The sequence below is a fragment of the Hyperolius riggenbachi genome, chromosome 6, assembly GCF_040937935.1.
Source record: "Hyperolius riggenbachi isolate aHypRig1 chromosome 6, aHypRig1.pri, whole genome shotgun sequence".
NCBI lineage: Eukaryota > Metazoa > Chordata > Amphibia > Anura > Hyperoliidae > Hyperolius > Hyperolius riggenbachi.
The window spans coordinates 246,871,237-246,898,714 of NC_090651.1; the positions used below are offsets into that span (position 1 = coordinate 246,871,237).

Sequence of the window (27,478 nt, forward strand, 5' to 3'; positions counted from 1 at the left end):
CCATCATAGCTCCCAACTGTCGATTTTTTTTTTTGGGGGGGGGGGGGGGGGGGGGGAGTCAGACCTTCTTTGAGGATCTCATACCACAGTCCCTCTTTCTTTCTTATTTGTCCCTCTTTTAGGACTGATATAGAGTAAAACCGCTGTTAGCCGGCCCAGGATGGGACTGTTCTTGTTTGTTGCTTGAGAGAGCCCCCTTCTCAATTATGCAGAGCAGTGAGCCGCAGAGTGACTTGCCACAGCACCGACTGCCGTCCTCATCTCTTCTTACAACTGCTGTCTGTACTGCTGCATCCTCTGCAGGCTCCTGATGCATGTCACCTGACCCAATGTGTGCCTATGGAAGATACAGCAGCATAGCCAGCAGCTGTAGGAAGAGGAGAGTAGGACAGGGCCCGATGCTGTGGCAAGTCACTCCATTGCATGCTGCTCTGCATAGATGGGAAGAGGACAGAGGCACAAGCCCCCGTGATACCCAGGAAATCTGGTTGCTTGAGAGTGCCGATTGCTTGAATGACAAATAGCAGGGATTTTACTGTATGTATTTTGATTTTTAATGAATTTGTATTTAACTCTAAACTTTGTTCCAACTTTTTAGATTGGTATATATGGGCAGCACAGTGGCATAATGGTTAGCGCAGTGCTGGGTTCCTGGTTCGAATCCCAGCCAGGTCAACATCTGCAAAGAGTTAGTAGTTCTCCCCGTGTCTGTGCTGGTTTCGTCCAGGTACTCCAGTTTCCTCACACATCCCAAAAACATACAGATAGGTTATTTGGCTTCCCCCCACTGTGTGGCTGATATTGTGATGAAACCCCTCAGTGTGATGTCATGACCATGGTCCTGAGAGTTTGCTGTCCATGAACCTTGTTGCATTGTGGAAAATAACAGCTTTTTCCAAATGCCAAACAAGCAATATCTCTCTCTGTGCATAGCACTATCAGTAAAGAACTTTCCGTACAGATCACCTGGCAGAACTAAGGATGTCACCACCAGTGATACATTTCAGAATGGTGATTATAGAAGGTGGAACAGAGAGCGAAGATAGAAATATCAGTCTCCATTTTGCTCATGTTAAGGTTAAGGAAACAGGATGACATGTAATATACTCTTGCTGCAGGCCTAGTGATCACCCAGTAAGGTGCTGCAAACCCTCCCCTGGCATCTATAATCATATAGCCAGTTGGGAGTAAGCACAGTGTTCCTAAGACCTGTGGTAGAACTGGGGAGGCCCAAGTTGCAGATTGCAAACTGCTCGCAGACAGGAAGAGAACAGAAGGCAGGTGTGTTCAATCTAGACTAGTGTATGGTCCACAAGTGAATATGACAACCAGTAATATGGATGATTTTCCCGGCATCTACAGCAGTATAGCCAATTACGAGGGAATGCACTGGTCCATTGGACAGTGAGACATGAGTGGTCAAACTTAACTAAATAAACCAACAACTACAGTAACATGGTTTGCCCCTGTAAGGAGGCTTCATCAGAGCATCACCATAGGTAGCAAAGAATAGCAAAAGGACTCCAACCAGTATATGAGAGCTATCACAAATGTGTAGTGGCTCCAAATGGACGCCACAATGATTATCTGGCCAATGGACCAGTAAGAGGGTGGTCTTGGTTTACCATCTCTTAACTTATAATAGCAAACCTTGATAAAATCTGTACAATGCATGTAGGTTTGCAGAAGGACAGTTTTTTTCTCCACAAAATATGTCTAGGATAAAAATGAAATGTGATTAGCAGTATGTTTTAGTGCCAAAACTAGACTGGTAAGTATTTGCCAAGTGATAGGGAATGTTTCTCATGACACTCATTTCATTATTCTGATATGAGCATTCAGCAAGAGTACTTAGCTCACATCATGAATGCCATCACTTCATAGACTTCCCCTATTCCTGTTACAAAACTGCCAAAACTCTTCCAACTTGTAATGTTGGAACACAATCTTAAAAACACGTCAGATTCGTTCAGGATACTTTTGATGCGGTTATCAAAATAATAGGTTCTGTAAGTGACTTTAAAAGCCTATCAAGATTATAATCACATTTTTAATCAACTCACTGATAAATGAAGTGTAAAAAAGACCATGTTTTTAAAATTGTAGCCTTATTCAGTATTTAAAAGTAGCTTAGTGATCAGACAATCTGGAGTTGAGCTGATTAATCAGAACCACAGCAAAGTACAGAAGCAAATGCAGAGTTTGTTGCCCAGCAACCAGCTTTCTTTCTTTTTTTTTTATTATGATAACCACACATTTTCCTCCAGTCTTACTTACTTCACTTCAATCCACCCTCATATAACAAAATTAAAATTTCTGTCACCTGAAAATGTGTAGTATTTTTTGTTGTATATTACCATTTATTACTAGATTTATCCCCTTTCTTTTTGCATTGTAAGGAAGCTTCAGGAGCTGAATGAGGATGCAGCAGAGGACTGGCACCCGGAGCTTTTGTAAGTGGTTTCCATTGCTCTGCAAAAACTATTGGGGCATCCCCCCATAACTACCCCCTGCTGACTTCGGGTTATTTGAGACTTGTGGATGGTTGAGTTCTGGATAAGCGGCAATGGTAGCTTTTGGGGAGAGGGGAGTGGGACAATCGCCCCAGGCCCCATGCTGAAGCATACAAGCAAGGCACGCACATCCATGCTTGGGGCCTCCCTTTAGAGGGTGGCCTCTCCAAGTTGGGCTGCCTTGTGCAAGCATCAGGGATTGGCACTGGATCGGGGCCATATGAGTTATGGCAGAAGGGGGCCGAGGTGGCACAAGTGCTGGCACAGAGGGAGCATAGGGGACACACGGGGGGCATGAGGTGGCATGAGGGGGTCGAGAGGTGGCACGGGGTAACAGAGGGGACACAAGAAGACAAGAGACGCACAGGGGCGACAAGAGGTGGCACGAGGTGGACAAGAGGTGGCACAGGGGTAACAGAGGGGACACAGAGAGACAAGAGACTCACGGGGGGCAAGAGGTGGCACGAGGGGGACAAGAGGTGGCAAGAGGGAACAAGCAGTCTTTGTTGGGTGGCACGAGGGGGACAAAAGGTGGCATGAGGGGGACGAGAGGTGGCACGGAATAACAGAGGGGACACAGGGAGACGAGAGACGCACAGGGGAGACAAGAGGTGGCACAAGGTGGATAAGAGGTGGCACAGAGGTAAGAGAGGGGACACAGAGAGGCAAGAGACTCACGGGGGGCAAGAAGTGGCACGAGGGGGACAAGAGGTGGCAAGAGGGAACAAGCAGTCTTTGTTGGGTGGCACGAGGGGGACAAAAGGTGGCATGAGGGGGACGAGAGGTGGCACGGAATAAAAGAGGGGACACAGGGAGACGAGAGACGCACAGGGGAGACAAGAGGTGGCACAAGGTAGATAAGAGGTGGCACAGAGGTAAGAGAGGGGACACAGAGACAAGAGACTCACGGGGGGCAAGAGGTGGCACGAGGGGGACAAGAGGTGGCAAGAGGGAACAAGCACTCTTTGTTCTTGTTGTCAGAAATAAGACTATGTTGATTTAAAACTTGCGTTAGACTTCTTATACTAACAAACGTAACTGTTTTTAAACAATAATAAGGTGTACTACATTAGAGGTGATCAAGCCCGTGAGAGTGGTGGTACGGTATATGGCCTACACTTATGGCTCTAGGCCAGCCTATGACACTCGCCCCAGGCCCCGCGGATTGTAAGGCAGCCTCTGATTAGTTGGACACAAAATCCTGAATCATTTGCATCTGTGGAGATTGGTATTCTTTCTGCATTCAATCAGCAAAAAATAGTCTTTCCTGAACAATTTAGATCAAAAACCCAAGTCTTTAACAGAGTTTTGTTAGAGCCACTGTTTTTATCAAATCTTATGTCTGATCTATAGTGTCTACTATAGCAGGCTTTCTCAACAAGAGTTCCCTGGAACCCCAGGGTTCCTTGAGTACTCTGCAGGGGTTCCTTGGCATTTTACCATCATGTGGGTTGGGGAAGTATGATAAAGTACACTTTGCTGACTGTGTTAGGCTGCTTTCTTTAGATTACCTTAAAGCTTAAATCTAGCTCAGAGCAATTACATATTTGCAAGGGTGTACTTACAGTATCAACACAATGGTAAATGTGCTTACTAAAGGGTTAAATTCATAGAGGCAGCCCTTACTTAATTGTCTTCACCTTTGCTAAATTCTATTTCCCTGTGGGGAAAGGCATTATGCATGACAGGACGCAAGCATATGGTGTGTATGAACCATGAGACTGATTTATGAACAGTAATTACTTCAGCGTGGGTAATTAAACTGACCTTGTTAGCAGAAGTTGGCGCTAAGGAGACTAGAACACCTAAGCTGCAAGTTCCAAAGAGGGAATCCCAAAACCCTCAAAAATCAAATATAAACAATTTATAAATAAGGAACACGCGCTAGTGATAATGATTTAATCTATAAAATTCTCATGTACATAGATAAAATGCTAAAAAAACCACACCTATAACAAAACACTCATGCCTTTCATACTATTCACAATCATACCATAAATTCATCAGGTGTATCAAAAACCTCTTCCTAACAACCTGAGCTAATTAAGATCTACACCTAGACTCTAGATTGCTTGTTGGCAGTCCTTAATAGCATATGATTCCTGGAGCATAGAAAAAAGGCTTTTTTCTTTTCTTTCTTTCTTTCCAGCAACTATTCCAAAAATAGATTGTATATTAAGATCCTATTCATGAGAAGAGTTGATCAATTTTGTGCAATAAACAGGTGTCAGTTCCAACAGTGCATCACTCAGCCTCAGTGGATTCAGCCCGTTTGATATGTGCTGTCAGTTTTTCACACAGGCATCTTCTAAGACTTTATAAGTCACACTGCATAGATCAGCCTCAGTGGATTCAGCCCGTTTCATATGTGCTAACAGTCTCGTTTACAAGCGCTTTTTCAAGCGTGACTTTACAGCAAACTATGTTCAATCAGAGTACCTCTATGTCTTAGAAGCTCCTCTCCCCGATCTTCAAGCTATAGACTCAGCCGGGTACTTCAGAGCTCCCTTTTCCGTTCAGCTCTCGGCGATGCTTGGTCGCATACGTCACTTCCTGCTGACAAGTTCAGTGTGACGCCCGCTGTCTGTTCCAGCAAGCCGTAAGCTGCTCTTTCTGGTGACGTCACCTTAAAGCAATAGGATCCTTTGATGTGCAAATGGTCGCTAAGCGCTATTGCGGCCAGTTTGGTTCCTAAATGCTCCAGAAACGGTTTGTTCAGTTACAAGAGAACCTCTACGCGTTTCAGCTATAATACGTTAGCCTTCTTCAGGAGGATTGATTTTATAATAATATAGTAATATAATAATTAAACTGACCTGATCAACTACTGATATAGTCATTGGGACCTCCAATACTCCAGTCTCCTTATCAAAATATTCATTGGCATCTTGTGAAAGAGAGTGCCTGCAATACAAATACAGTGCATGTAAGTCATTATTATGCCTGAAAGGTTGGGATTTCAGACGTGCATGATCACCCTTATCTTACACAACTGCTAATTTACTAGACTTGATGATAAATTATGCTCAGCACATTTCATGATCAACATTTTGGCACAGATATTTAGACATGAGTTTTGGATATATTCCAGTATTTGGTTTAAAGGAGAACTCCAGAAGATGCTTAATGACACTATATCCCTTGTTATGTCAGGAAGAAAAGTGTGGAAACAATGCCTTTCCTCTGCAACTTTTGATCAAAATCAATTTTTTTGATTGTTTACTGTAGTTTTATATCAAATGTCTAATTAAAAATGTCTTGTAGTGCATGGCTACCTTAAAGGGGTTCTGTGGCCCTTTTTCAAAATGCAATTTAAATGAAGAGATATGTTCCTTTCATAAGTACTTATCTTTTTTTCTCTGTCTCATGTAGAAAAAGCTGTGCTGTCTCTCTCCTGCTCCTTTCTAATTATTCGTCTAGTTAGACGAATATTGTGCTGCAGGGAGAGGCAGACAGTCTAGCAGCTGTTCCTCCCTGCAATTGGCCTCCCCCTCCCCCTGCTGCACCTCATCTGATGAGCCATCCCTGACCTTTCTGCAAGCTCCAGACAGCAGGGGGAGGGAGATCTGCCTCTTATGGCTTCAGCTCAGCTCATCTCTCCTGCACAGCAGTACAGGGAGACTGTGTACTGACCTGGAAGCACTTTACAGTGCAGCCATCTTGCCCAAAGGTATACAATTTATATTTTATTAATTAAGTTATTTATTGACAGGGGGAGCGGTGAAAAAAGGAGAAAAGAAGAGGAGGAATAATGGGGGAAAATGTAATATGTTTATTTTAATGTGCTGTAAATTCACCACAGATTTTCTTTAAAGCAAACTAGAACCCCAGTGTTTATTCTATGTTTAAAAGCTAAAATTGTGAGTTTAACATTCTTTGCACACTACCATGCTAGTTTTATGGCTTGTAATTAGTCACTGAATGTGTCATTTGTGTGCGTTAATTCTTATCCTTTGCAGTCTGAAAAAAAGAGCTTGTTCTATGTAGTAATGATGCTGTACATACACATGTACATCTCACATGTTAGTTCAGGTACCCTTTGGGTTGCATTCCACAGTAGCGTAGATTACAACTTAAGTCTAGGTTTAGTGGTTAGTTTGGGCTTAAGCTCTCAAAACTCTACTAACTTCTAAAACAAATACAAAAACAAAAAAATAATCAAAAATCAATTACAAATTCATCACTAGTCTACAATCTTTGTAGCGTGCATGACTACAGTATCTAGTTTCATTGATTCTAGTTCCCATAAAAAACATTAGGCGATATAGTATTAGTCTGTTAGAGCTAGGACAACTGAGACTAGATAGCAAAGGTGTATCCCTGGCTCCAAAAAACTCCAAAGAAGAAAACAGGTGCCTCCCTGGCAGAGGGAATTCACACATTTCACTATATTATGGGAATAAGCAAAGGGGGTTGTGAAAATTAGCTAGTTATGAAGTAGTCATCTCAAACCCTAGCCCTGCTGTGTGATTTTTTTTTTTTTTTTTTTTTTTAGATTTTAGTAAGGTTAAGGATTATTGGTTAGATTGAGAGGTTTTTTTTTCTTTTACCTAGCATAGTTTTTTTTTAAGATATAAAAAAAATGTCTGCATATGATAACCAATGTGCTCCAAAATAACCACATCCAGGACAGCCTGGACTTATTTAAAAATATCTAATAATGTATGTATTTACATGACTCTAGACATAACTCCTAACTTACTAACTTTTGGGTATCCCTCTCTAAAACTTGGTTTGACCCATACCACAATTTGTAAGCATTGCAAGCTCTTGCCACCTAATAGGAGACAATCATTGAAGTACATCTGACCTGAGAGGGATATTGTGGCTGCCATATTTATTTCCTTTTAAACAATACCGGTTTCCTGACAGTCATTGTGATCTATGTGGCTGCAGTAGTGTCCTCCCCTCCCTCTACACTAGCACTAATATTGCAACTTAGTTAAAACGCTGGTAATGACCTAGCAGTTATCTGCAGACAGTGGCAGTTACGCAACTGGACAGGGGCTATCGTCTGGCCAGGTTTTCAAGACCTTTTCTGTCCTCTGATCTCCAGCCTGGAAAACTTTAGTCCATCAATTCTGTGCTGTTTATTTTATAACAACAGATGTATTCTGACTGGTTATTGTAGCCGACGCTTACTTTTCACACTCTATATTTTATGAAGTACTCCTCAGAGTGTCAAGGCTATAGAATTACTGCTGATGTCTTTGTGTTGAACTGTGCTGTAAAAACCTCTTTCTGCCAAGTGATGAATTCCTGTTATTATACTGGCTACACAGGTACGGGTATTAGATTAATGGAACATTAAACCTGAGCCAGTGATTTTTTAGAGTGTAATGTTTCTGGCTTCTGTTGTCATGCCACCTGCTTATGCTGATGTACAAATCTGCATCTAAAGTTAATTAAACATGCATGCGCCAGCCCAATGTTTACAAGCTGTTCTCGTTCTTGGGGGCTGCACTCCAATCTCTACAGCAACTTCTCTGTCCATATGTCACTTTGACTCTGACATTCATTAAGTACTATCCCAAGCATCTCCAATAATAGGACCTCCAAAGGGCTCTGAGCAAAGCAGCAGGGCATCCTGGAGTTATGTGAAACACAACAGTCATTAGAAATGCATATGCGTGAATTTATCAGCTTATTACAACACGTCATTTGCAAGCAGCAAGCATTTCATTAAGAGACAAAAATAGCAATGATTGATGATGATAATGATGATGATTGGAATGATGATGATGTTAATAGTAATAATAATAGGTATGCTGGCTTTAGGAGTTGGGAGAACAATGATTTGTTACACGTCTTCAGGCATCAACCACAAGGAGCAATAAAGTATGTTACAAACCGTAATCATCCTGAGCCTAAATGTATCCTTGAAGTAGACCCGAGATTAAAATACCAATTACATAAGACATGTAATACATATTACTACTCTAATGAAAAATAAAGGCATAAATGTATTATTTTACTTTTCAGATGTCATCATTTTTATGTCTGCTGTTTAGTGGAGTGTACCGTCATATGCTGGTTGGCATGTGTCAATTGCCTGCCAGCCCCTCCCTTCTGCGTATGCTTAGTAGTTGTGAGAGTTTACTCCTATGCAAGTATTTGTCTCCCTGTGACACGATGTGACCCTGAGCATTCTGATCTTATATAATATTTTTTTTTAAAGATTCGGGAGGGGGCTCCTGGGTGGAAGAATGTGAATATCACTGTGAGTTGTCCAGGGCTCTGCTGCATGAGTCTTGTGTGTCTCCCCCTGGAACCCCCCTCCCTCCTTCCTTTCCTTTCAGTAGAATCCTGCAGATTGAGACATAAGTTTATCAGCTCCCAGCATGACTAGCACTGCACCTGGTACCTTGCCTCGGCACCATGTCACAGGGGGGAGTGGCTAAATATATAAATAAAGGAAAAGATGCCTGATAAGAAAACACACCCATAGTACACCCATAATTATAAAGACAAGTAGGGGTGCAATGGGAGTAAATGTTAAAAGTACTTCCACTTTGACTGTTTCAAGTATAAAAGTATAATATGCTCTATTCTAATGAGTTATCTGTTGCTTGTGCTTTGTCATCAATCACTAGTTTCAATATGGAATCTTGCTATCTTGCTAGTATAACCAGTGCGGATTGAAAGTGGGCTATCAGGTTATCAGTGTCACAAGCACTGCTTGCTAAATCATGTATTGTCTCACAAAAATATTTGGGCTTATCCTCAGTATCAACTGATCTGCACATAAGATTTGATCGCTTCTGAAATAGAGAAAGCGTCGGGATGCTTTTCTGCAAGGGGGCAGGGCTATGCACCAGAAGCCGGCAGACAAGGGCTCCAGGAGAGTTCCAGAAGAAAAAGATCTGGCAGGTTGTGATAACTTTATAGTAGAAGACTTTCGATTAAATGTATAATTTTTGCTGAATTTGCTCTTTAACCTTCTGGGAATTCTAACCAGTGGAGCTACAATGTTGAAACAGGTTTAGAGGAAAAGGTAAATGCTCTGGGACTCAGGTGCGTTGCTGGCATAGAAGACAGTGCTCACCATTCCCTAGATTTATACTCTCCAATGTCAGGTTAATATGCAACAGAGTAGATGAGCTACAGCTATTAAAAAAAAAAGCACTTTTATCTTTCTGCTGCTCTTTGCATCACAGAAACCTGGTTGTATGAGCTTACTCCATACAATGCACTGCAGATAAATGGATTTACCATCTACAGAGCTGACCAGGACCCACTTACTTCTGGTAAAACTAAAGATGGACGACTCTGCTTCTAAACCTCTCGCTCTCAGCGGAGTGTCTCAGGCTGACTAGGGGGCATATGTCAAATAAGGGCACCTGGAAAAAGGCGCGGGGTATAGCCGAAATTTTAAGATATTATCTATAACAATATTTTTATCGTTTCTTCATCCTTCTCTGAGATAGAATAATAAATATGTTAAAATATTGGTAATTAAAATGTAAAATACCATGAAAATATATGTACAGTATTACCAATATTTTACTACAACCAATCTTAACCCTACTCTCACACAGAACCCTCCAAATGGAACACAGCCGGTTTCAAAGGGCCCTAAATGTGAGCAGGCAGCTGTTACAACTTACAAGGTTGCCAACTCTTCCCTTTAAATACTGACACATCTAAGGCCCCGTTCACACTTGCGGTTTTGTCAAAACCGCACCGGATGTCCGGACCGCACCGGAGCCGGACCGGACCTGATCCGTACGGTTCCTATCCGGATCCGGTCCGGATCCGGTCCGTTTGCATCCGGTTTCCGTGCGGTGTGAACACGGTTGCGGTCCGGATCCGGTTTCTTAAGGAGATACCATCCTGTAAATACCTGGGGTCTGGGAGGTCAGCAGAAGGGTCTGGGGTCATTGTTGGAGACAGGTGGACGTGTGGAGACCATCCGTGGATACAGAGACTGCAGTTGGGACCATGGATCCAGGCATTTTTTACTCGTAAACCTGGGAATTCTCTCCTTCCTGTTGTTCGCCTCCTCGTTATCAGACATCAGACATGTTGCTGCCAAAACGAGCTCCAGCATGAAATCGCTGCTGCCCCACTCTTTGAACGCTGGGCCCATGTGGTCCCCATCCAAAATGCATAGGAAGTGGGGTAGAACGTCCGGTTTTTGTAGCCAGTGTGTTGTGCGCTCTCCGGCTCTCATTGCTTTGTATTGGCCGGATGGTGCAGTCCGGCTCCGCTCCGGATACGGCTGCCGGAGGAGCCGGACCAAAAAATAGCGCATGTTGGAACGGACGCCGGAGTCCGGATCCGGTCCGGATCCGGTCCGGCTCCGGTCCGGCAGAACGGACGCATGTGAACGGACGCATAGGCTTTCATTGCTATTGCCGTGCGTCCGTTCCGTCCGTTCTGCAAGCGGTCCGGCTCCGGCACGGCGATTCCGGACGGCCACCGCTAATGTGAACCGGGCCTAAGTTATGCTTGTTCCAGGGATTCTTACATATAATCAGTGCCTAAACTGTATCTAACTAGCCAGAAGAACAGTATAATTCATATGTGCCAGTAATTAATGGGATGAGTTGGCAACACTGAGTTATCCGTCACTGAGAAAATATGAACTGGTAAAGTACGGTAGGTGGATTCCTGTTTGTTTTGCAAAAAAAAAAAAAAAAAAACATTTGTTTATCATTTAAAAAACAAACAAACAAGCAACTGTGAATTTAATCATTGTTACCATACTTAATGTAATATTCAGTATGCTGAGCTTGTTTATCATGTGTGTATAAATGAAACAAATCTGTGTATACTTCCTACATGAGGTCTGCCACTAGCCTTCCACTTGGACAAAGAAAAGTTCCATGAAACGGGATTGAAAAACACATTTTTCTTTTAATTTTCCAGTCACGCTTCATTTCAGAATCACAACTTGTACAGTTCTCATAATCCCTTAAATCAATAAGAGTTCACTCACAAGAGTTAATGTAAAATAGCTGAAATTACATTTTCACAGAAGAGAGTATAAGAGCCATTGCCCAAATCTGAACCTTGATTCTATTTATCATTACCGCTAATTGTAAGCCATCCCATCCATTATTCAATTTTCGCACTACAGTGCTTAGGGCCAGCATAATGAAATTACAGACAGGGATTTTATGAAACTTTAAGCAAAAGTATAATGGTCATTGATAAATCACGCTCAATGTTGGCATGGGAGGAGGACCTGGGCCAAACACTTACCTTAAAGCAATGGTCCAGATGTTGCCTCACACTAGCAAAAGGCAGTAACTACTACACACATATCGAAACCAATTATAAAATATTGCATCGTACCTATATCACTCCTCAGAAATTACACTCTATCTCCAGGGATAGATCTCCACTATGCTACAGAGGATGTGGCCAGCTTGGAGATCTCCCTCACATCTGGTGGTTCTGCCCTGTGGTAAAAACATTTTGGGCACAAATTACCACAGCAATAGGTACGGCTCTCGAAACATCCCTGTCTCCCGATCCTCTACAACTTCTATTAGGACATAAGCCCTTGAAATGGAAATATTCACACCACAGACTAGCCCAACATGTGGCCAAAGCGGCCAGACTTCATATTGCCCGCCAGTGGTTAAAACCGACCCTTTCACTCGAATCAACAGATACCATCATCAAAGATATACTGATATCAGAAAGGATGTTAGCTATCCTAAATGATAATACATTATCATTCACCCGAACATGGCAACCCTGGCTCTCAGCATCACAATCATTGGGGCTGCGGTCCTCTGCCCTCTCCTTTTAGGGGGTGTGCTCGCCTGCCTGGGTTCTAACAAACTAGATTATTAATGTAACCTGCCTGTACTGTTCTTGTTGATATATGTTGTTACTGTTATATATATAAAAGCAAAATGCCCTTTGCTAAGGGACTATATCAAAGCTGTCATATTTTATCAGATATTTCAATAAAAATGTTTGAAACTAAAAGTATAATGGTCATTGGTCAATCTTATTTAAAGTGCGTTCGCCCGACCTCCCCCCTCAGATGCAGAGCGCAGCAGCAACCAGGGAGGGAGCGCTGTATACAACATACCTTCCTGCGTTCCAAGCGCTGCTCTTTCACCGCCGGTCTCTTCCTCTCTGCCTATACGATGATACACACGCTGGTTCCGGCTAAACAGGAACCAGCGTGTGTATCATCGTATAGGCAGAGAGGAAGAGACCGGCGGCGAGAGAGCAGCGCTTGGAACGCAGGAAGGTATGTTGTATACAGCGCTCCCTCCCTGGCTGCTGCTGCACTCTGCATCTGAGGGGGGAGCACGGAGGGCGGCCCAGGAGAGGGAGGGAGAGGTTGGGCTGCCCTTCCCGTGGCTCCGGCTCCCCCCTCCATTATGGGGGACAGCTACCTATCTAACCTACCCTGGGGGGCACCTACCTAATCTAACCTACGCTGGGGGGCACCTACCTAATCTAACCTACGCTGGGGGGCAGCTACCTATCTAACCTATCCTGGGGGGCACCTACCTAATCTAACCTACGCAGGGGGGCAGCTACCTAATCTAACCTACCCTGGGGGGCACCTACCTAATCTAACCTATACTGGGGGGCAGCTACCTAATCTAACCTACACTGGGGGGGCACCTACCTATCTAACCTATACTGGGGGGCACCTACCTAATCTAACCTACACTGGGGGGCATCTACCTAATCTAACCTACACTGGGGGGCACCTACTTAATCTAACCTACACTGGGGGGCACCTACTTAATCTAACCTACGCTGGGGGGCAGCTACCTAATCTAACCTATACTGGGGGGCAGCTACCTAATCTAACCTATACTGGGGGGCAGCTACCTAATCTAACCTACGCTAGGGGGCACCTACCTATCTAACCTATACTGGGGGGCACCTACCTAATCTAACCTACACTGGGGGGCACCTACCTAATCTAACCTACACTGGGGGGCACCTACTTAATCTAACCTACACTGGGGGGCACCTACTTAATCTAACCTACGCTGGGGGGCAGCTACCTAATCTTACCTATACTGGGGGACCGCTACCTAATCTAACCTATACTGGGGGGCAGCTACCTAATCTAACCTATACTGGGGGGCACCTACCTAATCTAACCTATACTGGGGGGCAGCTACCCATCTAACCTATACTGGGGGGCACCTACCTATCTAACCTATGCTGGGGGCAACTATTCTGGCTACCTATATTAGAGGCACCCACCTAGCTAACCTGTACTGGGGCACCTACCTATCTAACTTATACCGGGGGCGCCTGCCTATCTAACCTATACTGGGGGCAACTATACTGGCTACCTATACTGGAGGCACCTACCTGGCAAACCTATAGCGGGGGCAACTATACCGGCTCACCTATGCCTGGCTACCTATACTGGGGTACCTATTCTTGGCTACCTATACTGGGGGGACCTATACTAAGCGCAACTAGACCTGGCTAACCTATACTGCGGGCACCCAAACTTTGCTTGGGGGTTCATTTCACAAGGCTATTTCCACACAATCTGTAACTCTGGGTGTTTCAAATCCTACCTCATAGAGACAAATAAATTCATGTCATGCACTGATGAGGACCAACAAGTCCGAAACAGTCTGTATGCATGTTGGATTATTGTGGCTTTGTAAAATTAACAAGCTGACACATCATTGCATCCCAGCAGCTCTGGAGGTGTGTTTGGCTTTTAGGGACAACAAATGGACAATTTGCATATTCATAAGTAATGCATTGTGGGAAACATCATATGCTCACTCCAACCTGAATAATCACAAATACCTTCTGTTTTAAAGGGAATCTGATGTGAAAATAAACTTATGATATAATGATTTGTATGTATAGTACAGCTAACAAATAGAACATTAGTAGCACAGATATTAATTGGCCTCAATTCACTAAGATCATGCTGGAGATAATAAGGCAAGTGAAAACTTACCTCCACACAGTGAGAGTTTTCTTATCTCTTCATTCCTTAAGTTACCTCCCCTGTAGTTAATTTACCTCCTCTGTAGTTAATTTACCTCCTCTGTAGTTATTTTCACACGCAGTTAATAAACAGCCTGTCTTTAACTGTGGAGTTATTTTAAGGATTGAAGAGTTAACTTAAAGATAGAAGAGTTAACTTTAGGTTTGCCTGAGGTTAAATGTTTCCTGAATAGTACATGCCTCATCACCATGGTGACCACTCTAGAAACGTTATTAAAGACAGGAGATAAGCTTAGTGAATTGAGGCCATTTTTCCAAGTACAGGAAGAGTTAAAAAACTTCAATTGTTATCTATGCAAAAGAGCTTATCTGAACTCCATGACCAATTTGGCCCTTGCTTTCTGGAGCATTTATATATCAAAGAAACAGTCAGGGACATATTTAGATAAAATTTATACTCCTGGGAAGTTCAAAGGATCATTAGGTCTGCTTGTGTTATATTTTAAAATACAGAGTGTGGATTGTAATTGTATTAGAGAAATATGCAATGTTATAAAAAAAAAAAAGCTATATATCTAAAAATTAAAATATGATACTATTTTCCTTGCTACTAATATTCTTTTAATTATCAGTACTACACGTACAAATTATTACATCATATGTTTTTTTTCACTTCAGTGTCACTTTAAGAAGGCGAAATTCTGTTTTGGATAGCACTTTTAGTAACAGGGATTTTTGGTCCTTTTTATCCCAGTACACACTCCTAGGAGTTCTGCTTCACCATGAGCTTGCTGGGCAATCTGTAACTTTTTAGAATATAGTGATTGTTTTTGTTGTTGTTGTTTAGTTTCTTCAAAATAAGAGCAGATTCAAGGTGCAGATCAGACAATTACAAATACCTGATTGTAAGTTAAAGCAAGTACTGTATTTGGCATTATGTGATTCCAAGACAGGTCTCATTGAGATCTCAGGGTACAAAATGATGTGCCATACATGTCAATACACTTACTTTCTGTCAGTCTACAAAGCTACTAATCACAAACTTCCCCTTTAACCGATATAAAGAAAAGCAAATTACTACAAAGCTAGTAATTGCCTTAACACAGCATACACCTTCTTTGCTTGGCTGCATTCAGTTAATTAGACAAGCCATCAACAAGCGTGTCATTTGGAAGGCATAGAAGCAAGACAGGTCGTTCCATAAATTACTGGAACATGCTTAAATCCAGGACATTAATTCAGTGGGACAAAAACCAAAGACTGGCAATGCTGGCTTTATCTCTTTTTCAGAGCCATAAACTTCACCTTTTCTCAGGATCCAGCAGTTTCAGAAAATGACTAGCAGAGAGCCCTAAAACTCTGCCGTGTTGTCACTTAGTGGTCTGTAATAATCATCAATGTACCTGTAGCACAGCACTCTGGATTCCTATAAATACTTGGCTCCATATGAGGCTGCTCAGTTAGTGTTTGAATAAAAAGTTGTGGAAAGTCATCATCTTAACCAAGAAAACAAAGTCCTCTACACTGCTAGGGTTTTGCCCAGACATGGAGTGTACTGAAGTGAACATAGGTCTCTGGTGTGCTTGTAGAATGAAATATCCTCTTTACAAACTGGCATTAAGATCTGCATAGTCAGGTTAGAGTTGATGATGTAGATCATGTACCCGTACAAATGGAAGATGTATTAGCTAAAAGTAGTTTTTCAGGGTCCATCAGGCTAATTGTGTTCTGTCAATCTGGCCTATGCTCGGAAAGGTGCTGAAGGATGTAACTGGGAACTGCACATATTTTACAAGAGTTTCTTGAGTTAAGATTCCACATTGCTACTAGAGACTGTGAGAAAACGCGGAAAAGCCGCCGCAAGTACTCAGAGTAAGGCGGCTAATTCCGCGTCCAACAAGGCGGCGGATTCCGCGTCCGACGCGGCGGTTTGCACGCATGGGCTTACCCCTAGCAGTATGGCTGAACGCGGGGAAACTGCCGCATGCTCTGACAGCGGTGCGGCTGGCCCCGCGTTCAAACCAGCAGATACATTACAACACATGTCTGGTGTGGCTGGGACTGATAGTCCACACAGGTTCAGAAGGACGCGCGCGCGCTGAGAGGCAGAGCCTTTATGACAGTCAGAAGGGGGTCAGCTGATCCAGCCGATCAGCTGACAATTCTATCAGGTTTCATTGGTCCTGCACTTAGGGGAGGCGCCGGAGAGCGCTTGTGTATATATACAGGGTGCTGGTCATTTCTCTGGTGTCTGGCGTTGCGATCACTACGTGGTAGCACTCAGACCTTGTCAGATTCTGTGATATTTTCTGTGTTATTATTCAGACTAGTTCCAGGGTGTTGATGATCAAGGAACTCACACCCAAGACTAGGGAACTGTATTACCATTCTGTTATACTTCAGACTAGTTCCAGGGTGTTGATGATCAAGGAACTCACACCCAAGACTAGGGAACTGTATTTCCATTCTGTTATACTTCAGACTAGTTCCAGGGTGTTGATGATCAAGGAGCTCACACCTAAGACTAGGCATTGTTATTATCTGTTATGACTTTCTGCTTTCCTGACCACTCTCTTGATCTCTGATTTGGTACTTCGCTATATCCGATACTCTGTTGCTGAACCCTGCTTGTCTTTAGATTTCGTATCTGTCTCCTGTCTCTGTACCTGATCTGTCTGTCTGTTGCTGACCTGGCCTGTCCGACCTCGAGAACTATCTCCCCCTTCTGGAGATAGTTCACAGACCTGTCAGTGACACTTCACCATTGGTGTCACTCACACTCTGGTCCTTCCCACTCTCAGCCTGGCTCCGCCCCTTGTGGAGCATCAGGCCATTGGAAGGAATCGGTTCTCTGAGCAGTATCTCTTACCGCCCTGTACCCCCCTTTACGGGGATCCTCCTCAAAGTATTACTGTTGCACCAAACACTCATATTACTCAGGTGTCCAGAGGTTAGAGATATATCTGATTATCGGTGATACTGCAGATCATCAATAATCAGGTATATATCTGTATTCTCGGTGATACTGCAGATCACCGGTAATCAGATCCTCTCTGTGTTACACCGATCGTTACAGAGACATATCATGAAGCATGGTGTAGATTAAATGGTATTCTCACTACTTGCAGGTGATACTTTCTGTGTTGATGTTAGATCATGTTAAAGTAGATCAACCATTAGAAAATGCTGAGCTCATGCTGCTCGATTGTCACACTGATCCTCTGACTTCAGTGCTTTACAAAAAGCTGAAAGTACACAAATCTGGGTAATTAGGAGCCTAACGGAAGCCATACATTAAGCGACTTGGCAGCAAATTGACCAACTGATTCAATGAAAATTGGTTCCGTCAATAGCATGCCCTATAGACAATGCAAAGAATTTCAGGCCAAAATTGGTTACATGTATCGATCGGATATGCTACAAAATCTTGGGCTGACGTGCTCGATCGGGTGCGCGGTGGTAACGGCATGTGATATTGGGATAAGCAACAAACGCGCTGTCCCCCCAGTGTAAAATGTGCAATAAGGGATGCAGAGGTTGCGACCGCATTGGGACCCAGAATGTGCCACTAGCCTCTAAGCTATGAACTGTCGCCCAAGGGACTGAGTACCAATCCCTGCAAGTGACAGAAATTGTATGTGTGTCTACGCACCTGAACTCTATCATTGTACTGTACATCCCTATAATTGGGCATTATCAGTATGTGACAGCATAGGCATCTTTATGTTATGTACAGCAATGAAGAGTTAAGTTGCCCATACATCTAGCAATTTTGGCCCCGACGGACCAAGAGACAGATCAGGCGCTGATCGGAACCGATCGGAGAGAGATCCGTAGCCGCCATAAGCCACAGGCCAATTCCCAATGTCAGCATGTCCTGTCCTGGCAGTGTATGCCGCAGTCTCCGTCCTCTTCCTCACACACACGCGCCCCATGTGGTTGCTGGTGTAACGTGGGTGTGTGTGTGATGTCACACACGTGCCGACGCTGGGCGTTATTCATGAACTAAGTTGCAAGTACAGGTGAAAAAAGGAGATCCTATCAAGTTGCTCTAAAAATCGAATGCCGATAGCAATGCGCTTCTGACTGATCGAGCAAAATCTTCCATCCATCGCAATCGACCAAACTGATTTCTGTCAAAAATGGATTGATCAGGAATTATTTGCTTCATTGGTTTCTAGTGGATTCTATTGAATAATCTGAATTGGTTGGATATCGTCGATGTCAAAAATCGACCAGTGTATGGCCACCTGTATGCTATAGTCTAACAGTTATTTCTGGTTTCCTTTAAGTAGGATTGGAATTGCGCCTGAAGATGCTTATCTCGTCATCATGTCATGTCACTTCACAGGATAGGGCATGAAAAACATGAATAACTGCTGGGGTTGGCAACACTGTTATTTAGTGGACAGCACAGTGGCATAGTGGTTAGCACTCTCGCCTTGCAGTGCTGGGTCTCTGGTACGAATCCGAGCCAGGGCACTATCTGCACATAGTTTGTATGTTCTCCCCGTGTCTACGTGGATTTCCACCGGGCACTCCAGTTTCCTCCCACATCCTGGAAACATACAGATACGTTAATTGACTTCTCCCTAAATATGCCCTATACTACGATACATACACTACACGATACATTCATAGATATATGACTAGGGAAGGGATTAGATTGTGAGCTCCTTTATGGGACAGCTGAGTGACAAGACTATATACTCTGTACAGCTGAGGAAGATGTCTGCACTGTATAAATACTAAATAATAATAAGTTGGTGTTCGCATGATAAGCATCTGAAGTTGGCGTTTGCATTTGAAATCATGAACTCAAAGTGTGCTGTAGGTGCCTGTAGTGTATCCCGTATATCATTTAGGCACTTTAGCACTAATGATGGGTAAACTTTAATTTATGATTATAACATTACCAAATGTAATAATACTGTACATGTAATCTAATGCTATACAGCCATTTAAACAACTATTTAATGAAATGAATATTGATTTACTCTCCACATTAACCAAAGCTGGATTTTCAGAAAATCTCCTTTTATTGCATCAGCGTTTATCTTTGCAATTTATTGAAAACTGGAGATATGCTGCGCTATGCTTTGAAGCCCATAAATGCTCACTTTGGACGGGGAAAAAAAAGCTAATCTGTTCAGTTAATGTCATCAGACTGAAAGCTGTGCAATGATTTAAGAGAAGAAACTCTGACCTGCCCTTTTTATACAGCTTAAATGCAGAATTCAAGAGCTGCAACAGTCAACAGGCAAATCTCATTTATTAAGACTCTCCCAGAACAGACTCCCAGCAGGAGACAAATGGGAAGTGATATTGAATTAAAATGGACCTTTTAGGAAAAAGTATTACGCTGTACCAAGCTAAAAGTGTAGCTAGTATTTTATTACCAATTTAGCAGCAAAGCTTTTAAGCACCACAAGCCTGATCTCAACAACAATTGGGTGTGCTTGGAGTACAGAGAGGTAATATCCATAGTATAAAATAATTTATTTTCACCAATGTCCCCATTTAAGTACAGCTTCTCAAGGAAGTTGCCAGAGTCCTTTACATACAGCGAGGGAAAGTAGTATTTGATCCCCTGCTGATTTTGTTTGTTTGTCACTGGTGGCAAATATATGGTGGCAAAACCCTTTTTGGCAATCGCAGAAGTCAGACGTTTCTAGTAGTTGGCCACCAGGTTTTCACATGCCTCAGGAGGAATTTTGGCTCATTCCCTATACAGATCCTCTCTAAGTCAGTAAGGTTTCAAGGCTGATGTTTGGCAACCGAACCTTTAACTCTCTCCACATATTTTCCTTTGGATTAAGGTCTAGAGCAGGTGTGCCCAATAGGTAGATTGTGATCTACCGGTAGATTGCAAAGGGCTTGTAGGTAGATTCCACACCACCCGCCTGAGTGATGTAAGCATCATACTCTGTCTCTTTGACTCGCATGAGCTTAATGCGATATGCTGTCCTGAAGTTTTACACAGCAGTATAGCTGATTATGATGTTGCATACATTTAGAAGCATCATGTGCTACTGTTATGCACCATATTGTAAGTAAGATATTGTGACTCTGGTCAAGCACTGTTCTGTTTGGCTTAACGAGGAGGACTCTATGCATCTAATTGACTGGTGCCTTGTAGTAATCACTGATGGACTGCCGCTATGCATATGCTGCAGTTGATGCTTGTATCTTTAGGTACAGTGTACCTAGCAGATCATTTTCAATTCGTAATTTTCAAAGAAGCTTGCAAGCCAAGAATGTGTGGGCACCTCTGGTCTAGAGACTAGCAAGGCCCCTCCAGGACCTTCACATGCTTATTCTTGAGTCACTTGTTTGTTGCCTTGGCAGTGTGTTTTGGGTAATTTTCATGCTGGAAGATCCACCCATGACCCATCTCCAGTGTTCTGCTTGAGAGGAGAAAGTTCTAATCCAAAATTTTAAGGTTCTTTGACTGTAGTTGCCCTGTATCCTTAGAAGAAAAACCGCTGCAAAACAAAATGTTTCCACTTCCATGCTTAAAGGGACTCCGAGCTCAAAATAAAAACAAAATTGCACTCACCTTGGGCTTTCTGCAGCCCAGTGTAGGTTGGGAGGTTCTACGACACCGTCCTGGCTCTTCTCCTCGGTCCTACTCAGAAACGGCTGCCCGGCGGCTACCGGGGACACCGGGCCCGAGTGTCGGGCTCCTGCTTCCTCATACGTCACATCTGACATCAGCACGCCGGCTGCCTCGCGTCATCACGGCGGCTGGCGTGACAGTACTGCACATGCGCGGTTTAATCGCGCATGCGCCGTACTGTCACGCCGGCCGCCGTGATGACGCAAGACGGCCGGCGTGCTGATGTCAGATGTGCCGTATGAGGAAGCAGGAGCCCGTCATCACGGCGGCTGGTGTGACAGTACGGCGCATGCGCGATTAAACCGCGCATGTGCAGTACTGTCACGCCAGCCGCCGTGATGACGCGAGGCAGCCGGCGTGCTGATGTCAAATGTGACGTAAGAGGAAGCAGGAGCCCGACACTCGGGCCGGTGTCCCCGGTAGCCGCCGGGCAGCCGTTTCTGAGCAGGACCGAGGAAAAGAGCCAGGACACCGTCGTGGGACCTCCCGACCTACACTGGACTGCAGAAAGCCCAAGGTGAGTAGCAATTTCGTTTTTATTTTGAGCTCGGAGTCCCTTTAACTGTGGGGATGATGTTCTTTGAGTTATACTCATAATTTTCTTCCTCCAAACACAGCTGTTCGAGTTGATTCCAAAGAGCTCTATTTTGGTATCTTCTGACCACAGCATTTTCTCCCATGCCTTCTCTAAATTACTTTTGCAACAAGTTCTGCTGGTTTTGACAAAAATGTCTCATAAGAGATTGGGCTTCGATCCAAAAGACACTAGTTGTGTCTGAATTCAAAGCATGTGCAGGAGGTACAGATAGCCCAACGCGTGTTTTACAGCCGGCCTCAATTCACTAAGCAGTTTAGACTAGTCTACAGATCTTTTTTAGTCTACTGATGGTTTGGTGTAATGTTTTAGACCTGTTTTTAGACCTGGTCTAACATTCAGTAATTACACAATTCACAAAGGCAAACAAGGAGTAACCACGCCCACTTTTTCTGACACAGATTAGACCAGCTGATTTCTTGTTGGTAAAGTAATTCTGTGAGGTATTTTAGATGCGAGGATGGAAACTTCTGAATTATTTATACAGAAGTTTAATTGTATGCAGAGGAGAGCTCATCAAAGGAGAAGGATGTCAGTCATAGCTACTCATTTGTGAATTGCATCTGTTGATCATTTCCCCTGCTTTACCGACCTAATTACCAAATGTTTTAGACTAGGTCTAAAAACAGGTCTAAAACATTTGGTAATAGTGAATTCCCCTTTGATGCAACTGACCAAACCATGAGTAGACTAAAAACCATCAGTAGATTAGTCTAAACTGTTTAGTGAATTGAGGTATGAAACCAGAACAAATTTGTGAACATGTGATGCTGTGCATTTTTTTTGCAATCTTCCATTTATAAAATACTTCTTGCGTTTTTTCCCCTTCCCATCGGAAATTAAAGCCGCACCAAAATTGTTCTTACAAAACCCACCAATTGCACTAGTTAACGCAGTGGAAAGCACACTTGCAAATCGCAATCACACTCTGATTACGATTGCGGTTTGCAGTGTTTATGGCCCCGAAACCTCATTTTCAGTCAATAACAAATGAATTTACTAACAAAATTATTTGACAAGATACAGCAGGTTTAATTAAAACAAAAGCAATCCTAGTGTTGCCAACATGTTGTAGAGAATCAGCCGGCACCATCCAAAGTATTTTTTATGCTCTTTTATTTTTGACTCATCAAAAATCAAAGAGCATGAAAAATACTTTGGATGGTGCCGGCTGATTCGCTACAACTACGTGATCTGTCTGGAGTACTGCTGGACAAAGCCTAGGCACATCCTAAACTAGCAACAAGAGGATTGCATCACACCATTCCTTTCTAGAGGTGCCAACATGGAAATTTTGGGGGAGTAATGTCATCTGTAGGTCCTAAAGTAGGCATGTATAGGGAGGGAGCATAGGAATAAGAATGGCACCAGTCAATCACCAGTCAATCACAAACTTACACATTTTTCATATGATAAAACCTACTCAGCAGTTTTGCTGTATGCTAAACGGACTGATTATTGTCACTTAACTATTGAGCAACTCCATATTCTCCTTTACACCAAATGTTTATGACACCTGATCTGCAACTTACCTGGGGAGGAACTTCAACTGTACGCTGAAAGAGGACTGGGCCTGGATGAAACCAGTCTTCGGAAGCAGCTCCATGTGGTTTCTCAATTCTTTGCAGACTTCAAACTTTAAACGAAGAGCAGTTGTTGCTCTGCAAAGAAGACAAAGGAATGTTACAAGCTATTATACCATACATAGGTATGGATTCATCAACAAAATTGTATGTGCAGCTGCCATGCGTGTATCAGAGATATCGCACAGAGTTTTATACATGGAGCACTGTTACCATAGCGACGATCACGTACTCAATACCCCAGGTTGTGCTAATAGTGTAACTTGCGGTACACGTTGCCGGTAGTAATGATAATATTATCATGCACTGTCTGTGCACAGCAATATTACTGCAGTTTAGTGCATCAATGACAATGTATGCTACAGGAGAAAGGAAGCATTTTTTTATCTCCTTTAAGGTGGCCGCACACGATACAATAAAATGATCCGATTTTAAGGCAATTCGATAAAAACGATCGGATCTCCCGAAAAAAGCTTTTTTTTCATTCGACTGAAAAATCTGATCAGATTTCCCATTTTTTTTCGATTTTAATCGAACTGGAATGCCAGATATTTTTCTTCAATCTTTCTAAAGATTGTATGGTGTGTGTTAGATTGTCAATTTAATAATATACACACCCTAGCAATTTTCTCTGATTTTCCAATCATTTTTATCATAATTGGGGACAAAATTGAACATACGTGTGTGGAACATTGGTCATATTTTTTAAATGTTACAATCAGTCAGAAAAATTGATTGCAATTCTTAAATTGAACAGATATAAAAAAAAATTGTATGGTGTGTGGCCACCTTTAGATGTATCAGTACTCAAGGCCAGGGCTGCTCATCACCGATGAATCACGAGTAACCACAGTGGTTACTCGTGATTCATCCGTAATGAGCAGCCCTGCTCAAGGCTGATCTCAAAAAATCAAAGGTTGGTACTCAGGGAATGCCAATTTTTTACTTTGTCTTCTGGAGAGCAATTTTCTGCACTAATGCAGGAAGATGGGATTTTGGAGATATTCTGTACACCAGAGCAAACAATCTATTCTCCAGAGTACTGCTGACACAACTGGACAGAAATTAAAATTACTATATAATTGTGACTCTCTTGGCACTCTCCCATAAACTGTCATCGACTAAAAGTTTTATTGGAAAGGTCATTTGTGACATTCAAGTACAAAATGTTTTTTTATAGCAAGGACAAGTGTTATTATATCAAGTTTTTAACGCGTGGAATTGCACTTTAAGAAGCATGATTTCTTTTTGCCTGTTTTTTTGTTTCTATCCCTTTCAGCCTTTGACATGCTTGCAGCTGACATTCTGTATGGTATGGTGTAAGTCTATCATTCATCCCATATGGGAATTATCTCCACACTGCTGTGACGGCAGACATATGAAGTGGAAATACTGGAATATAATGTGAGGTTACTGCTCTGTTTAGCACTTTGTCTCTGTAATTGGCACACTTGCCGTTCTCTTTGCGCCAATTAAGCTGGAGGAGTTTGGGTGGAATTAACCTCTGGTCTGCAGACATCAAAGTCAGGGAGATTAACAGCCTTCATGCATAATACATATATGAATGACTTCTTGCGGTTAGCCTGCAGTCTCAATCATCTAAATCCTTGCAGAGACCCCTTATATTGTTGCCGTGCACATTATATTTCCTGCACGTCATCGCTCCTAGATTCACAGCAATCTCAAATCCCCGGTCTTCTGTATTGATTCTCCTAATACTAGCGTATGTCACCGCCATATCCAGTACTATAGTGATACAGTAAGACCAGGCAGAATACACGGTGAAGGATGAGGACTGAAGTCTGGCAAATGATATCAGCTATAGAAACTAGTAGATATGCTTTCAGATACAGCAGCAATTTCTGACCACCTCTCACCTCCCTTGACTTCTCTTCCCTTCTCTACTTCTTCCTGCTTTTCTTTCTATTTCCCTCTCTAACAGCATTCAGTATTAACAGTATTGCTGCTCTTAAGCTGTTGTAGGTATAAAAGTGGCCACTAATGATACTGCCAAACAATCGTTAGCAAACGATTATTTGCATGACAGATCGGAAATGATTGCTTGGGACCATTAATTTACAAAAATCTTCTAACCAATCCAATCAGATTGACGGGATCAATCCAAAAATCTAATTAATTTCACTCACGTTAATATGAAGAATCATTCGTAAAAGATGGTGCAGCAATTTGTATTGTTAGTGGTTACCTTTAGAAGGGTTTATTCCACTTATATTTGAACTGAAAGCGAATTTAAAATGGTATAAAACTCTGACATAACATTCAATAAAAACGTGTTGTCCTACTTTTTATTACCGATTCAGTTACCATATTTGTTTTTGTGCACAAGTGTAATTGTCTGTTTATAAAAAGTTCACAAAGTACACTTTATCTGCTCTGAAAGCTGCCATTGAATTTTATTCATAGATTCGAATATAAATACAGCAGCTATCTAGTGATACATTTCTGTGTCCGCTGGTCAGCTCCGTGTAGTTCAGCTTAAGCCTAGCTGTAACTAATTATGCATTGTTTACATTCCTCTGTTGATACAATGTTATCACCTTGGATCACAAGCTAAAAGTTCGAATCACAAGCTTCCACTGCAGAATGAAGTGCTGGGTTTGATTGTTTGAATGCTGTTCAGCTTAATTTTTTTTTTTTTTTGCTGATAGTTGGTTTAAGGCTGTAAATACTCTTTTAGAGCAAAGAAGAATTGCTGAGTTTCAGAGCACTTTAAGCACGTAGTTACATAACACATCTCCAATTGCCCACTTTAACTGTTCTTATTAGTATCATTTAGGCAAGCGGAGCTCCCCCTTGCTGGAGGTAAGGCTCATAAGATCAGCTCTTTACTAGGAAAAAAGGATTCACCCAGCCTTATAGATGCTAAGAAATGGGGTAATACTTCATCAACGATATGCAACAATAATGCTGGGAATACACCATGCAACTTGCCATCAGATAAATGGGTCTATAGATAATTTCCGACAGGTCCGATCTGATTTCTGATCGTTTTTTTGATCGATTAGTATAGAAGTGATCAGAAAATCGATCAGAAAAGCAATTAAAATCAGATCGGCCCTGTCGGGAACTATCTATTGACCCATTCATCTGACAAGAAATTGCATGGTGTATTACCAGCATAAGATTCATGCATACTGTGTTTAAACTGTTAGCTTTAATTGTTAAATAAGATTGACCACCTTTCTGCTGCACTTTATCCAATATATTGTGTAACACTATTTCACTTTTGTTTTTTTAATGCAAATTGAGTGTACACAGGGCCGTCCCAACCCTCCTCACCAGTTTGCCTCAGGCAGCAAAAAGTCTAGAAGCGGCCCTCAGTCTACAAGTATAAAGGTGCCCATAACCTAGTCAGATTAGCAGCAGATAGATCATCAGATGGATTTCTTATCTATCTGATGTGTTTTTAGAACATTTTTTACTAGGATAGAATTCCAATAGATTTCAGTTTGAAGTCTATTGAAATTCGATCTGATGGCATTTTTTGCCATCAGATTTCCATTACGGCCTGTTAGGCGGTGAGGTACAGATGCTGTTGACTGCCCCACTGCGATACGGACCACCCAAGCGCAGAGTCTAAGTGACCACGGGTCTTCACCCACGACCCCTTGAGGGGGAAGCAGGACCACAATCCCTTGAGGGGAGAGTGGTTACTTCGCTGCCTAGTGCCCACCAGGTTGCGCTTGAAATGATCCCACAGAGGGTTGGAGAACAGTTGACGTCTCGTTGAGGAGAGCCAGTAACAGATGCTCAGGGTCGTGGACAGGCCGAGGGTCAGGACAGGCAGAGATCTGGAAGGTCGAGGACAAGCCGAGATCAGGGCAGGCTGCGATCAGACGTAATCAGGAAACAAGCCAAAGGTCAGGACGGGCAGCGATCAGGAGTAGTCAGGAACAAGCCAAGGTCAATACCGGAATAACAATCAGAATAAACTCAGGATACAAGGCACAACGCTGTAAGAACTAACAGCACTGTTCCAAGGGCATAGCTGTTTAAATAGAGGATTTTGGTGCCAATAATTACGCCTGTGCATGCGCGCAGCGTACCGTGCGGTGCGCGCATGCGCGCACACAGCTATGCGCACGCGCGCGACCTTTTGTGCGCACTGCTCATGCGCGTGACCTTGCGTGCTGCGCGCGCAATGCCGTGCACGCCAGACCACCAGAGGCAACAATAAAACTTAATGCACCCGCGCGCGCGCGTAACAACACGCCCGCGGGAACACCGGACAGAGCCA

General features: G+C 42.9%; 1 protein-coding gene across 5 annotated transcripts in view; it reads right to left on the bottom strand.

Annotated features, from left to right (window-relative positions):
- Positions 1 to 27,478, bottom strand: part of CFAP74 (cilia and flagella associated protein 74) — a 261,484-nt gene that overhangs the window by 99,532 nt on the left and 134,474 nt on the right. For all 5 annotated transcript variants that reach the window (XM_068240650.1, XM_068240652.1, XM_068240653.1 and 2 more), the window contains exons 22-23: positions 23,170 to 23,298; positions 5,330 to 5,417 (exon numbers count right to left, since the gene is read on the bottom strand). In XM_068240650.1, coding sequence (XP_068096751.1) covers positions 5,330 to 5,417; positions 23,170 to 23,298 — 217 coding nt within the window. The remainder of the gene's footprint in view (positions 1 to 5,329; positions 5,418 to 23,169; positions 23,299 to 27,478) is intronic.